The sequence below is a fragment of the Dermatophagoides pteronyssinus genome, unplaced genomic scaffold, assembly GCF_027571235.1.
Source record: "Dermatophagoides pteronyssinus isolate colony J.1.1.1.1 unplaced genomic scaffold, Derpt_VIB-CSIC_2022.12 sq0006, whole genome shotgun sequence".
Taxonomy (NCBI): domain Eukaryota; kingdom Metazoa; phylum Arthropoda; class Arachnida; order Sarcoptiformes; family Pyroglyphidae; genus Dermatophagoides; species Dermatophagoides pteronyssinus.
The window spans coordinates 1,567,130-1,584,653 of record NW_027461530.1 but is presented as its reverse complement, the minus strand read 5'-3'; the positions used below and the strand labels follow the sequence as shown (position 1 = coordinate 1,584,653).

Below are 17,524 nucleotides of genomic sequence, written 5' to 3'. Positions count from 1 at the left end.
ACCGGCATCAAATAAACATCAAATAAGTGTGTGTGCGTGTAAGCGTAATGTTTTTTTATCAATAAATTTGATTTCCGATTGATTAATTTCTTATCATCATTTTTGTTTGATTGAAAATTGTTGATAAAATTCTTGTTTGGGAAAACATCTTTATTCATTATTTATCAAAACAAAATATGCTCCAGTTATTTGGCTGCCATTTATTTCATTGAACGAAAACATGTGAACATATCACTCGAAAAAGTTTGTAAAAAACTTTCTGAAACGAAATAGATTCTTCAAAATCAACTTGATTCTTTTTATTGAGTGTTTTAATTCAGGAGAAAAAAACAAAACACACAACGGTAAGTACGACAACAACAACAACGTTTTTACTTTTCCTTTTTCTCAATCCTTTTTTTCCAATTCTCGTAAAAACAAAACTAATCCATCATCAACGAACGACAACGACGACGATGATGATGATAATGTACTCTTACCATTTATTCACACACACACACACTTGACTATACATGCACTTGATCAAATGATGATGATGAGAAATATGAAATTGGTTCGCCTCATGAGATATGAACAGCAAAAAATCTTAATTAATCAAATTAATGAAAAAAAGAAAAAGAAAAATATTATTCTTAATTCATTTTGACTGTCATTTTGGATTTCGAACAAGTGATGGAAACAAGTTTGTTTTTTTGTTTTGTTGCTTTTGAAAGAGGGACAAAGTGAGAATTTTTTTCGGTAAAATCCTGACAAGACAATCATAATAATGAAAAAATGAAAAACTTTGATTTTGGAAAAAAAGAATTAAATTTCAAATTTTGTGTTAATCACGTTTATTTTTTCCACTGATTTTTATTTTTGGTTTAATTCAAACCTTCCTTTCAAATTTCATATATTATTCTTAGTGAACCTCTTTGGTCTCACACCAACACCAACAACAACAACACTCATCATCATCATCATGTGACAGTTAACTGAAAAAAAATGACAAGATTTAAAACGAAAGTGAAAAATGATGGATATATTTATAGAGAGAGAGAGTTACCTAGAGTAGTTAAACATGGAAGTGAAAAATGAAATGAAATAATCTCTTAGATTATTGATGCCAGTTCTACCACCACCATCGTCACCCCTCAGGAAATTGTGACAGCAAAAAAAGGGTTAGATAATTTGGTTAGAATAATGCCAGATTGAAAATCGAAATGACAAAATTTTCGAAAAAACAAAAACAAACCGCACACACATATCATTTCATTATGTTGTATATTTTCAAAAAATTTAAAACTAAATTTCATTTCCTTTTTTTTCAAATTCAGAGAATTCAAATAATGCAAATGAAAATAGGAAAAAAAAGGAAATTTTTACTTAATTAGTCTTAGCTATCCATCATTCAATTAATTTGCTTGATTCCATTTCTCGATTTTTTTTCAAAAATTCAATTCAAATTGAAGCAAAATGATTCGTTGATATGGATGTTTGCCATAATCATTCGTCATGTTATGTAATGTTTTTTCTTTTTTCGATTTCGATTTCGACAAAATAATACAAATACAGAATCCACACACACATATGACACACACACACACAACATGACTCTATTCATTAATGTACAATTATACCGTAATTAACAATGAAAAAAAAACCTCCACCATAATAATAATAATAATGATGAAGAACATTTGATGATTGAAACCAAAACCCAAAACCAAAAAAAAACTAACATTGGCTGTGTGTATTTTTTTTGGTTTCGCGGTAATTTCAATGAAAAATTTTCACTTGAATGAATCTGTTTTTCTTAATAATGAATTTGATGACTGACTCTACGGTACGGTTTGACGGTTGTCCCCACCGGTCGGGATTCAATTTTTTGTTTTGTTTTCATCATCATGTTTCTATGATGTTCGGGTTTTGTTTCGGTAAATGTTGGAACCTGTGTGTGTGTGTGTGTGTGTGTGCCGCATCTGGTACGATGCATTGATGCAAAAATCTTTTTTTTTTTTTTTGCTTTTCTCTGATTCTTTTTTTTCTTTTTCAAATTTTGAATTCAAACTTGGAACGATTGTTTTATTTTTTCTTCTTCAAAATCAGAATTTGCTGTTGCTATAGATTTCCTTTTTTTTTCTTTTTGTTATGCAACTTTATTATTCCGGGGTTATAATTTTTTTTTGTCTTCATTATAATTTTCTTCTGATTAATTAATGCAAATAAGCAACAACGAAAAAAAAATTGTCGTTGTTAACCCGAATCGAATACCCGGATCATATTCATGCTACCCCTATCACCGACACCAGTGACGGGATTCAACAAAAAACCAAACGAAAAAAAAATTCAAATTCAAAATTCTATAATTAGAAATTTTCTTTTGTTTATTTTTTTCCATATCCAAAACTTACTCTGGTTTTAATTAGATAAGACCAAAATTTCCGCTCAATGTTTGTTTGAAACTCAAAACATCATTTCTCTCTCTATCTCTCTCTCCCTCTCTTGCTCAACTTTCTAATTAATTATCATCATAGTTCCATAGCGAAATCATATGAATTCCACTCTCCTTCTGACATATTGTATACGGATGATGGTGATTCAACCATTTTTTAGTTTTGTTTTGTTTTTGCTTTTTTGCTCTCGATATTCAAAACAAAAAAAAGTTATGTTTATTTTAGATTATGAATATTTTCATTCATTCATTCATAATAACAATTGTCACATTTTTTCTGTTTTGTTTTGTTTCTCGTTACGATTTAATTAGTTAGTCAGTCAGATTGGTAAAAGTTTTGTTTTTTGTTTTCGGTTTGTTATGGCAGCTGATCCATGATTGTACAAATATTATTCCTGAACAAAACAAAAAAGAGGAGACGGACGAAATTCAAAAATGATAAAACAATCGATACCTTTATGAAATTCTTCTGCTAAGTTGATTTATCTTTTTTTTTTGGTCGGAAATACCCGACCCGACAAAGATGAATTACATCTCACCACACACACACAAACAAACACATAATCAGATGTGTCTAGGTTTTTTATTTTTTCTCTCTTCTATAATTCTCGATAATCATTCATATACCCGGGTAGGAATATACCGCAGCAATATTCATTTTCCGCCATACACTATCACTATCACCAATACGGTTAGTCATTACGAAACGGGAAATTATACACAAACACAGACGAAGAGACGTGTGTAAAAATCAAACAAACAACCAACCAAAATCTCAAACCACGAAATTTCCAGTATTCAATGGAGTAATCTTCTTATATCATTATTATAATGTCTATTTTTTGTTTTTGCATACCCAAGGGATATTCTTTTTTGTTTGTTTCCCTTGTTTGTATATGACGAGTGAATAACATTATTATTTTGTTTCTTGTTTTGAAAAAATTTTTGTAATCAAAGAGTTTTTTTGCATGATTTCCGATTTGAATTTAGGAAAAAAAATCCGATTTTCAAAATCAAATTCAATCAAACAAACAAACGAAAACAATAACAAATGGCGGCCGTATCACCAACATTATTGGCCGTACTGACAATCGGTGTTGTTGCATTAATTTTGGGCATTTTTATTGGTAAGTTAAAAACAAAAAAAAATATCATTTTTCAAAACTGCTCGCCTGCAAGAGTATGATGATGATGATCGAGATTAATTACTAATATCATCATCATCATCATCATCAGATAATGAAACACAGTTTTTTTCCTTCTTCAACTCAAAAAGAGACTAATTATGATGAATAATTGTAGATAATGACCATTATCCAAAAGAAAGAACTGATGTTTTATTGTAGATTTTGGGTTTCTAGATTTTCGGTTCCAGTCCAGTGTACCAGTAGAGTACAGCACACAAACATTGGATAAAGATTAATGATTCTTTCTTTTCACTCTCTCTCCTCACACCGAACCAAACAGAATGAAAGAGTAAAAAGCATTTGTGACCAATGGTTAAATTAGTAAATGACAATGATGATTAGTTTTGATGTTTAATTAAAGCAAATGAAGTTAGTGAAATGAATGATGAAGAAGAAGAAGCTAAAATTAACTTGTTAACAGTGTAAATTGAATGAATGGATGAATGATTATTCTCTCTTTTCACCGTTGTCCAAAAAAAAGGATCATTATTAATGATGATGATGGTCTTGTTTTTAATTATTTTCATATTAGTGTCTTGGTTGTTGTTGTTGTTTAGTTGATACGTTGGATTTTATTTTATTTTTTTTGAATTTTCTCATGGAAAATTTATCATTTTTTTTCTCGTTTTTGTTGTTGACAATTTTTCTAATATAGGAATGTATACATTACCACCGACAATGACACCGGAAAATGCAGCTATTGTTAATGAATATAAACGTTTAATCAAAAATTATTATCAACAACCCCAACAACAACAACAACAAAATAATGATAATGATAATGATCATGAAATGATTGAAGATCCTGTATATCAGGCATTGATTCATGGACCAGATCCAGAAAGTATTAGGAAAAATATCCAGTATGTATTCATTGTTTTTGTTTTAAAATTTCTAAAAAAGTTGAATTTTTTTTTGTTTTTCTGAAAAACAGATTATTATCGATAACACCACATCAATCAGGTACAAAACGTGATGAAGAATTGGCACAATTTTATCGGAATACATTTCGTGAAGCTGGTCTTGATCGTTCATATTTAATATCATATAAAGTTTTATTATCAAAAACAAATCCTGATCGTCCAAATCGAATATATTTAAATGATAAATCAACAAATGCTGTTTATATTATTGATAATCAAGAACCACCATTACGGCCAGATGAAAGTAATACAATACCATCATATAATGGTTGGTCACCAAGTGGTGATATTATTGGTGAACCTGTTTATTGTAATTATGGTTTATTAGAAGATTTTCTTCAACTTGATAATGCCCGAATTGATTTGAATGATAAAATTTGTATTATACGTTATGGTCGTATATTTCGTGGTAATAAAGTTGCAAATGCTCAACGTTTTGGTTGTTCAGGTGTTATATTTTTTAATGATCCTGAAACAATGTCACCATTTAGTCAGGAATCAGAATCATTATATCCAAATTCAATTTGGTTAAATGGTAAAGCAATGCAAAGTGGTAGTATACGTTTAAATGATGTAAGTTATGAAAAAATTTTGCAAAAATTTTTACACAAATAATATTTCATTTTACAAAAATAATAGGGTGATCCTTTAACGCCTGGATATCCATCCATTATCGGTATGATTTTAAAATCAGATTTTTTTTACATCACGCTTATTAACAAACCAAACCGAAAAAAAAACATTTCTATTTTAGATGGATTTCGTGAAAATATTAATGATAATGATCATTTACAATCATCATTACATCTGCCACAAATACCAAGTCAACCAATCGGTTATGATGATGTACAAATGATATTTTCGTAAGTTTCGCCATTTTTAAAAAAATTTCAAAATTCTAAACAAAACAAAATGAAAACAGAGAACAGAAGAACCGATTATAATCTATAAATGGTACATTCATTTTCAGTAACGAAAGAGGTCAATCGTGTCACATTGATTATATCTGGATTATATATCTAGTTTTTTTTTTGGTGACAAAAACCGAGACAAGATAAATCACACAATATTTTATATCGATGAAATCAGATATTACAAACAAAACAACAACAACAACAGATCGTTGTGAATAATGATGATGATGATGATGACATTTATTATCATGACAAAACAATGATCAAAATCAAATTGAAATTTTATTGAAAAAAAAAATTTCAAAAACATGTTTTTCATTACTAAATAAATGTTTTAGTAAGTGATTTATAGAGCCGAAGCAGAGAGAGAAAGCAAAAAATCGGAAATCATTTTCGGATTTTTTTTCCATTCATTCATTCATTCATTCACATTGTGATTTGACGCGTAATAATTTTCTCTTCTTGGATTGACCAATGGTCATCCTGATCATCATGATCATCAACGAAGTAAAACGCGTGTTTCTCTTTCCAACAACAGAAAAGTTTTATCAAATTTCTACTGTCTTGTGAATACAAAGAAAGAAAAAAAGAGACACGTGTTGTTTTGGTTCATCATCCGATGAATGTCCAATACACAACGATGATGTTCAGCCAAAAAGAAAGTTTGTTGGTGTATTAATCCAACACACACACACACAACAATCCCGTAAATGACCTTTGTACTGTCCATTTGAGGACGATTTTTCTTTTTCAATGAAAAAAACACAGTAAATATTCAATATGAGAAAACAAAAAAAAGTGAAATGATGAGGATGATGGGTAGTAATGAATGGTGATGGTGGTGGTGGTGGGCAATTAGTTGCGCCTAATAAATCTTAAAATCTTTGTATCAAATTTGATCAATGTTTTCATGTCATTATCATTATCAATTGTTGTTGTTGTTGTTGTTGTCGGGCAACGTATTGATCATCAATGAATGAATGAATGAACGGTTGCCACTTGAAGATATCAATAAAAATGATAATAATAGAAAAACAAAGAATTCAATACATCCGACATACACCCACACACACACACACTGCTAACATTTATTATCATTATTATTTTATTATTTTCCTGGTTAGTTTTTAATAAATAAATAAATAACAATCAAAACAAGAGAGAGAGAGAGAGAGAGAGAGAGAGAGAGAGAGAGAGAGAGAGAGAGAGAGAGAGAGAGAGAGAGAGAGAGAGAGAGAGAGAATAAATTATTACCTATCATTATCATTTTTGATCGAAATTTTTTTTTGTTTTGGGTTTTGTTTTCTAAATTCAAATTCAATTCAATATTAAAAACACGCGCCGATGCATACAATTCTTGTTTTATTTCCATGAGATTCAAGTGTGTGTTGTTGTTGTTCTCGAAAATATCTACCACAATCCATAGATAAATGGTCTCGTGGCCACTTTTTTTTTCGTATGATGATGATGATATTGAACACAAATATACGGTAGCATTATATATTTGATCTTCAAAAATGCCATATACATTTTGTAATAAATAAGTGGTAGTCTATTCATTTTATAAATGGATCGTTGAGTTTTGTTGTTTGAAAAAAATAATCGTTCAACCGCTTAATACGGTTTTTAAATTAAAAAAAAATTTTAAATTTTGTTTCTTTTCTCTTTTGCTAAACAGACAAATGACCGGAATGAGCACTGAAGATGATATCAGATTTCAAAATTGGACGGGTAAATTAAATGTTACCTATCGTTTAGGTCCTGGATTTCAATCACCAAGTTTAGAGTAAGTTTGTTTTGTTTTGTTTTTTTTGCTAAAATGTTTCCTGTTTGCCCAAATACAAATTTTCCAAAACACAGATGCTTGAATTTTAATTACAAAAAAAAAAAAAAGAAAAAGAAATTTAAAGTAAACAATTTTTTTGTGTTTTTCGTCTTCGGTGAGAGATCTAATTAATATTCAGCGACGAAAAAAAACAAAACGAAACTAAAATAAACAAATAACTCTTTGGCTACAAAAAAACATTCAATGAACGAATGAATAAAACCCGAAAACAAATATCAAAACATTTGACAAACAAACAAACTATGGAAATAAAATTTTCAATGTTTGAACAAGTGTATTCGCTCGCGTAATTCTACATCGCCCACATAGTTTCTTGAACAAATGAATGAATGAAAAAAATAAATCTGGTCACTTGTGTTATGTAAAACAATTTTTTTTATTCTTCACTATCGCCTAATCATCATTTTGTTTTGTTTTGTTTTTTTAGTTTTATGATTGAATCAAATCGACAACAACTTAGATAAATGAAAAATTTACAAAGTTCAACAACAACAACAACAACAAGAATATGGAAATTTGTTTTGTTTTTTTATTTTAAAAACAACGGAAAATTTATGGAAAATGAGTCCCATTTGGGTTCGTTTTGTTGTTGTTGTTGAATATTGAAAAAATATATTCGGAATTTCATTCGAAAGTTTGTCATAAATTTCAAATCATCATTTTGCATTACAATAAATTCATTTAGGGAACGATAGAAAGAAACGATTTCTACATTTCACCCAAAACAACCCATTCTTCTTTTTATCAAATGTAAAGTTATAAAAATAATCATCATCATCATCATAATAATCATAACCAGTTAATTTGAAGCAATAACTATAATTTTATGATTTTGACAATTGTTTGTTTGTTTGTTTGTAATAATTTCTTTTTTTTTCACTTTTTTTTTATTCATTGAAAATTGTACAATACACACATAACCGATGAAATATGTTTATTTCTCATTTGCACACAAGATATTCAACAACAACAACGTAAAAAAACCCTAAAAACCAAGGACCAAAAGGAGAGAGAAAAATATAATGATTATGGTTGGTCGGTCGATTGTCGTTGTTGTTGTTGTTGTTGTTATTGTCCACACATTTCAATTTTTATTCATTCATTCTTTGGGGACCATTTGATTTATCGATAGCAATTTATAGCAAGACACAAACACACACACACTCTTTTTTATCATTTTGCGTTTGAAATGAAAATCACACGTGTGTGTGTGTGTGTATGTGAAGATAGTCAGTTGGTTACTTGGTTAGCTGGTTGAATCGGTTGATCCAAATATCATAATAATAATAATAATAATTAGAAAAAGATGTTTCGCGTTCCATAATAATAATGGCAATAATAATAATAATTTAATTTAGTTATGGAACATCATCATAATTTACAATGTTTTATCATCTTGCTTTTATTTATTTATTTCATTTCATTTCATTTTTTTTTTGTTTTTGTTTAGATTACGAATGGTAATCAACAATGAAATGGTTGAAAAAATTGTACATAATGTTATTGGCGTATTGGATGGTAATATTGAACCAGATCGTTATATTATTATTGGTAATCATCGTGATTCATGGAGTTATGGTGCATTAGATGCATCTAGTGGTGGTACATCAATGTTAGAAAGTGCAAAAATATTTGGTAAATATCATCGTGAAACTGGTTGGCGACCGAGACGATCATTAATATGGGCTAGTTGGGCTGCAGAAGAATTAGGTCTTATTGGTTCAACTGAATGGACTGAACAATTTGCTCAATTACTTCAACGTGAAGCTATTGCATATATTAATGCTGATGTTTGTGTTACTGGTCCATATTTAGATCCTGATGCATCACCATCTTTAGCACAAATTTTAATTGATGCAACTAAACGAGTTCCAGCTCATAAAATCAATGATGATAATGAATCAATATCAAAATCAAATCAAACATTATTCGATATTTGGCAAGCAAATTCCATTAATAACGATGTTCGGTAAGTAGTGTGTGTGTGGTTTATTCACATTCAAAATAACATTATGCTATTGATTTTTCAGTGTTGAAATACTAAGTTCTGGTTCGGATCATGTACCGTTTGCATATGGTCTTGGTATTCCATCGATTAATTTACATTTTAAACATGATAAGGTCTGTAAATACATTATATTTATTGTATCGATTCAAAAAAATTCATTGATAATTCTTTGATGTTTATATAGAAAAAATATCCAATCAGTAGCTATCCAGCATATCATACCAATTATGATACATTCTATATGGTCAAAAAATTTATAGATCCAGATTTTAGTATACATCAATCGTGTACACGTTTGATTAATATATTACTATATTCATTATCATGTTCCACTATTATTCCGGCAAATTTTTATCATTTATCACAACAAATTCTTAATGATTATAATCAACAATCAATTGATCAACAATTAAGAAATATAATTGGTAATGAAGATCAAAAATCAATAAATTTTCTACATGAATCAATGAAAATATTTGATAATGCTACTGAACAATGGCAAAATGAAATGAAAAATTTTAATCTAACTGATCAACCATTAGCTATACGACAAATAAATGATTTAATCATATCTATTGAACGGTCATTTGCAACTAAATTATTACCACTTGATGGAAATCATGAAATAAGAAATCTTCTATATGGAACATTATCAACAAATTTCTATCAAACATTATTATTTCCAGGCCTGACAAATTTAATGGCCGAAATTCATAATCAACGTTGGATAAAAACACAACAAAATGGTCTGACACGTAAAGAATTGAATGAAATTGATCAACAAATTAATCATTTAAAACAAACACTAAGGCGACATCTGAATGATATATCATTATCATTACGAAATGCAGCTAAATTATTACGACGAAATATTAAACCAATCATATAATCACTAATACTATTTTTTTTTTGAAAATATAATTTTTAAAACATTAAAATTAACAAATTATTTTATATATTTTATATATGTAATTAAATTCATAATTTTATTAATTTATCAAAATCAATCAATAAATTAGTTTTTTTCAATCATCATATCGAAAAAAGCCACCACCACCAACACATCATTAATCATAATACACCCACGCACATTGAATGAATATGAAATGTGTAATTAATCAAATATTTTTGGGTATCCGAATGATTTATTTTCATGTTGGAAATCATTTGAAATGCTTCGCATTTACACAAGCCCAAACACAATAAATCATATCATTTTCTTTTTTTCATCATCTATAAATAAATGATCCATAATAATAACATTAATAATAATCCTTTGGTTCCTAAAACCAAAAAATTTGTTATAATGATAATTGTATTAATATCGTTGATGATAATGATCATCAACATTATCAGATGAATGAATGAATGTACAAACAAAAAAAAACTATCAACATAGAAACTTTTTTTCACCAACAAGATTAATTATAAATTTATTTAAATCAAATCAGTAATCATCATTATGGTTAGTGTTGCATTGCTTTCTTTTTTTCGGTTTTTTTTTCTTTTTCGGTCTCGGCTAAACACGAAATAATTACAAATTCAACAACAACAACAGCATTTCTATTTTGAAAATTCAAATCGAAATGAAAGCTAAAAGTGAAATAAACACGTGGCCAAAAAAAAGGAATGAAAACAATGTGTAACAATTCTTTCTTTTTGTAACAAGAAAAATTAATTTCAAAATAATTATAACCAGAATTTACAAAAAGAAATCAGAATCTCGTTTTTTCAAACAAAACAAAAAGTTTTCTCATTATTTTTACGATTCACGAATGAATCACACATCCAGCAAAAGCACAAGTGAAACAAAAGTGAAAAAACAACATCCAAATGAAAAAAGATAAAAATTCAAGGCTCATTGAATTTTGATTCGGTTCTCGTAAAAAAAAACAGAAAGACAAAACAATATGATTTTCATTTCATTTTTCTGGAATCTATACATTTTCTCTGTTGTATTTCACCGTGCATGATGATTCCTTTGAATACTAAATGTTCAAAAGCAAAACAAAAAAAAAGAGAGTTTGTTTATTCAAGTAGATTCCGATATTGTCGATAATAATAATAATAACAAACTGATGTTATGGATTTAAACACATAACACTGAAACACACAAACATAAAACTGTAAATCGCTGTTTAGTCGTCTGTATAATTATCTTTGTTTTTCCATTCAAAAGTTAGTAGAAGATGAAAATTATGAAAACAAATATGGAACGATCCAAAAAACAACAACAACAAACAGCAACCAAAAAGTGAAAAAAGACAAAATGTTTTTTTGATCATAAAAATTTTTATGACCTTTTTTTAAAAAATTGAGTTCTGCTTTCATTCATTTCACTAACTAAATAAATAAATGATTCTTGGCCCTGTTCATTGTTCATTGTTTAAAGAATTTTAGTAGAATCGAATCAGGAACAAAACACTGACACTGGATTCTGGATTCAAAATAATTTACGACAAATAATAATAATAATCTTTCGACCATAATGAAAACGAAAACAAAACAAATGAAGTTGATTCTAAGAATTCTATCGAGTTTATTAATTCAAACAGGCGAAAAAACTGGAAAAAAATTGTTTTTTTGAAATGAAAATTTTTTAAAAAAAACTTTGGCTGAATATATCTGAATGTGTGATGATGTTTATTCATTCGAATGCAAATTAGCCAGCGTCATCATCATCATCATCATCGTTGTTGACGATATTCACACAATGCGGATGACGGAAATAATATACGGTAAAATGAACAAATTAGTGAAAAAAATAAAATAAAACTTATTTCAATTCTGGTAGTCATATGATGACATTTGTTGTTGTTACTGTTTAGTTTTCGATTCTCATTATAACCATAAATTTCATTTTTGCATTTTCCATTTGGTCATTTCAACATCTACACACTTGACTTTGCTTGTTATTTCTTTTATTATTATCATTTTTTAGCCGTTAAATTGAATGAAATAAAAAAAAATTTCAATTCAAAAAAAAATTGGATGCAAATAAAGTTGTTCATTTCGTTTTTCGTTTTATTTGTGAAAAAAAACGGATATAATTGGAGAGGATACCCACACATTTGTGAATTGTCCATTCATTCATTCATTCAAATGATGATGATTTACTTTTTTTCATTTGATTCTCTCTGCATATGCGATAAACATCGTCATCTACATCATGATGATGATGATGATAGCCAAGCCACACAAACAATTTTTCGCACTCAATTTCCACATGGATGATTCTTTGTATCCATTTTTTTTATTATTATTAAAATAGCAACATTGACAACAACTGAATCCACTCGGGCACGGGCATATACTGGACTGTTTTTGGGTCTAACATCATCATCATAATCAGAACAAAAATAAACGATCCAATTGGGACAATGAAATATTGTTGAACCAAGAAAAGTAAAAAAAAAAAAAAAAATTCACCACACACACATGGTCAACATCATAATAAAATGAAAAGTTTTTTAAAAAATGAGAAAAAATTTATTTGTTTTTTTTCTTTTCGCTATACTGGATTCATCATTAAATGGATTTCCTAGTTTTTTCCGCATTCTGTAAGACTTTTTTTTGCACTTAATTATTTAAAAGTCTAACGGAAAAAATGATGATGCTTACAGTGTCCGATTGAATTGCACAAAACAAACTAAGAATCCTGCAAAAAAACAAAATCTAAATTATTAAAACTTTTCAAAAAAAATAAAAATCCATTTGTCAAAAATAAAGTTTTTTTTATTTTTCTGACAAACAAACAGAAACAGAAATCGAAATTAAATTGAAATTTTTCCCTGCGGTGATTTTTTATATATATTTTTGTATCCCAAAAAGTTTCACAAGGTCAACACACAGAATGTCCACAGAATTACAGAATTCTTGTTTTTTTTTCGATGGAACAAATGTCAACGATAAACATTTGATGACAAAACTAACTAAAATAAATTATGAATCATCATATTGACTGGTGTTTTTTTAATAAAAAAACCAAAAAAATGTTGTTTTTTTTTGGATCCCATAAAATCAATTATGAAACGGTAATTTTCTTTCCCCCAAAAAAAAAGGCAAGAATTTGGTGAGAATATTATGTTTCTACTTCTACCTACACTCGTCGTTTTATACGATAAATTAATTTTTGAAAAGAAAAAGGAAAAAATCAAATTTATTTAATGATGTTTCGTTGGTGCTGGTTTCCACATTGTCATTCAATGAATGAATGATGTAATTGACACGCGAAAATCACCACCATCACCAACAAACAACAACAGAAAAAAATCATTGACAACAAAAGAGTCAATTAGAGAGACCAAAGAGGCCATCAACATCATATAATGATGATTATGATTAACAAAAAAAAAAAAAATGGTGACTTGTTTAGTCATGGTTATTGTTTGGATGTTGTTTTCTTTGGTTTCGCTTTGATATTATTATGGGCTAACAACAATCCAACAATCCAAAAATTTCGTAATTGAATATTTCATTTCAAGGCTAGACCAAAGTGAGAGAGAAAAAACAACAACAAATTCACTCCTCTCATTCATTTTCAATTTCAATCAAATCAAATCACTGCCAAGATCATCATCCGAAACTGAATCGATTAATGCGATACATTCTCACACACCGCATATACACCACACAGAATTCAATTAACAAATTTTTTTTTCATTTCATTTAAAGCATTACATTTTCTTTTTTTTTTGTCACTTTGGTCACTTGGTTATTATACTTATATTTTATTAATTTTCCATATTTTTGCCACAGTTGACAACAGCTTGTCACACCACCACCGCCAACAAACACACGTACAATCAACGAATGGACAATGTTGATCCAACAATCAGGTTCCACAGAAACTGTATACATGGAGGCCGTAGAGACCAATTGTCATGGATAATTAACAACAACGACGATGATAATAACATTTCAAACTCTCACACTATTCAATTCAATTCAATTCAATGTTGATTGTCAATCCTCCTAGACCTTTTTTTTGTTCTTGTTGTTGTTGTTTTGATTGAATTGAAAATCCCACATTATCATTCAAGTCAATCAAATCAACAAAGATACACATAGACATAGGCCAGGTCAATTTTTTGTTTCGTAAAAATGAAACTTTCAATTTTTTTTTATTCTTCTTTCCACAACCATCTTCTCTTTTTCAATTGGATGACATTTAACATTGAAATTCAAATTGAATTGATTGGTTGGGAAGAAAGAAAACAAAAAGTTGATATGACGCGTGTCTTTTTTTACAATCATCATTTGGAAACAAAAAATCAATGAAAGAAAAGCAAAAGAGATAACATTTTCTTTTTGACAATATTCAATCATCAATTCACATAATCATCATCATTGTAACATCAACATTGTTCATTTTTTTTTTTGGTTGACAATTTCCTGGTGATCAAAAGATTTTTTAATTATGAATATGACGATTGTGTATGATTTTGGCATCATCATAATGATGCATTTGGTGAATTTTCTTTTTTTCGGTAAAAAAAATAACGGAAATCGTTTCAGGTTTCCTGGTTATATAATTTCTATTGTAAAAAATTTGGAAAAAATTGAAAAAACCAGATGACCAATCAGGCAACCAAACCAATCGGTTCAATGAGTTTCCCGTGTCGGTTAATGATAATACCAGCATTTTTTTTGGTAAAAAATAGGATTAATTTCTAACCGGGTAAAATAACCTTTTTTTTCTACTTGAATTTACACAAAAAAAAAGTTTTCCGCACATCGATCCAAAGTATTGATCCGGTTGAATTAAGAATTGATGCTATTTTTTTTTTGTTTGTAAATCAAACACCATATATAATTTTCTATGACTTGTTATTTCTAATGTAACAAACAAAGCTTGCAATATAAATGTAACAACAACAACAACAAGCTTTTAACGGGTTTATTACATTATATTTCGCGAAAAAAAACACCCGGGAATGATGGATATATGATGTATCATATTACACACAGCCAAAACAAATTGTGAATTATCGCACACACTATGTATGTATAAACGCCTACACACAAACAACCCGGGTAAAAAAAAACCAGCCATTTTGACAGTTGATTTTTATACACAACTCTTTTTCCATTTGAATGGATCTGGATTCAATCTTCACGATGTTTATGATGATGATTCAATCCATTTTTTTGTTTGTTTGTTTGTTTCACACATTTCGCTTTCTTTGTTTGTTTGTTTGTTGTACAAAGTGTTTTACACACACACACACAGGTTCCAACAACAACATCATCATCACATCAATCAATTTTCAATGGTCGCTTTTATTTCACACAGAGAGAGAAAGTGAAAGAAGCACTTATGTAAATTAAAAAATTTCAAAAAACAACAACAAAAATTTTTGACAATTTTAAAACCATTTTTGAGAGAAAAAAAAACGATCCAAAAATGGATGTGTTTTGTGTTTTTTGTATTGTTGATGGCCGTTAATGGAAATCGATAATCGCATATCCGATATATGTGTGTGAAAAGAATTGCGCATCACTTATACATCATTTTTTTTACATCCATAATTTGTAAACCTAGCAATTTTTTTCCCCAAAAAAATCAGTAGTTGGTCTACCGATTGTTGTTGGTGGTGGTTTTTATCAAAATAAACGTGTCGATTTTTTTCTGGTTGGAAAAAAATAAACATTTTTTAGTGTGTGGAGAAAAACTCGTCCAAACGGAATAAATCCATCATAATCATTGGCGGCGAATTTTTAAGTTTTTTTTCAATCTAAAAAAATATAATTTCAACTTTTTTTATCACAAAAAAACGTTCTTTATATGCAAATTGCATTTCATTTTCAATTTGGATTGTTTGATGGTAACAATCGACCGACCGACCGACCGACAATAATTGAATTGAATGATAGTTTTTTTTCGTTCGTTTCTATTTTTATTATTATTTTCCAAAATGAACCAAATTGATTTTAATTGCCATTTTGTTGTTTGTTTGTTTGTTTGTCAGTCAGTTTAACTAATGAAAATTTAAGTTGTTTTTTTTTGACAATTAAAAAAATTCTCAACTGTCACATAATTCTTGTATTCTTTTTTTTAGTTATTTATAACTAAATAAAAACAACAATTTGGTAATAAATTACTAAATGAATAACTATCTAAATAAGTAGTCAAAATAAATGGTAATTTCGAAATGATATTATTCAAAGTAATAAATTGAATGAATAATCGAAATGAATTCCGTATAAGTATTCAAAAAAAAAGCAAAAACCAATCCAATTCAATTCAATCCAATCATCAGCATTTCTCTCTCTATTTGTCAACAATTTTCAACAAATTTTCAATAATCTCTAGGGTAACTTTCTGTTTTTTTTTACAGTAATCATCATCATATGCCTGGATCGGGTTGAAAGAGCCTGGTTACCAGGATGCACAAGGCAACAACAGCAAAAAAAAAGTTCAAAGTCAATCGTTATAAATGATGAGGATTGTATGTCATCATTAACACACACACACACAAACACATTTCGGGAATCTACCATACGTTCACGACTAAAATTGATGCGAAAAAAAACGGATCGAAAATGGAAAAAAGTATAAAATAATCATAATCATAAAAAATCATAACATTTTTTTTTCAAAAAAATAAAATAAAAAATTCACATTCTTAATAAGTAACATTCAGTAACAGCATAATAATAAGACAATGGATATTATCATCAGTAAGAATAAAATCGAAATCAAAATTTTAAACTTTTTTTCATGACATAACGAAGAAAAAAAAACACCATCCACGTGTCTGGATGTTTATAGAATTAGCCCGTGTGTGATACACACGTTTTTTCTTCCTTCTTCTTTCCTCACATCTTGTTCAATCATTTTGTCTCATTTTTTTTTGTCTTCAAGTAAAAGTGAAAGTTAGTGGAAAAAAAATGAATGAATGAAATCAAGTGCCTTACGGTGATGATAACGATTAGCTTGGATATATAATCAAATATTCTGATGGACCTTGTGTCATGGATTCTCCTCGGGGACAGTTAGTCAGTCAGTCAGTATGGGTAAGAATTTGAAACAACATTTTTTTTGTTGTTTCACAAAAACATAAACATAACTGTCAACATAAACTTAGATTATGTTTTTTCTTTTTCTTTTTTCATTCGTTTTATATATCACTCTGTGTGTCTCACTATTGCTGATTTGTTTCAAAGTAACAACAACAACAAAAACATTTGAAAACGCATTCTAAATTCA

The 17,524-nt window shown here is 28.6% G+C and overlaps 1 protein-coding gene across 1 annotated transcript; it reads left to right on the top strand.

Annotated features, from left to right (window-relative positions):
- The first annotated feature begins 58 nt into the window (after positions 1 to 58).
- Positions 59 to 10,347, top strand: LOC113799260 (N-acetylated-alpha-linked acidic dipeptidase 2-like). The gene is made up of 10 exons (XM_027349866.2): positions 59 to 344; positions 3,425 to 3,561; positions 4,277 to 4,484; positions 4,556 to 5,117; positions 5,184 to 5,220; positions 5,299 to 5,407; positions 7,137 to 7,244; positions 8,755 to 9,273; positions 9,335 to 9,425; positions 9,497 to 10,347. The coding sequence occupies exons 2-10, from the start codon at positions 3,486 to 3,488 to the stop codon at positions 10,199 to 10,201; spliced, it is 2,415 nt and encodes an 804-aa protein (XP_027205667.2). The 5' UTR covers positions 59 to 344; positions 3,425 to 3,485; the 3' UTR covers positions 10,202 to 10,347.
- The last annotated feature ends 7,177 nt before the right edge of the window (positions 10,348 to 17,524 follow it).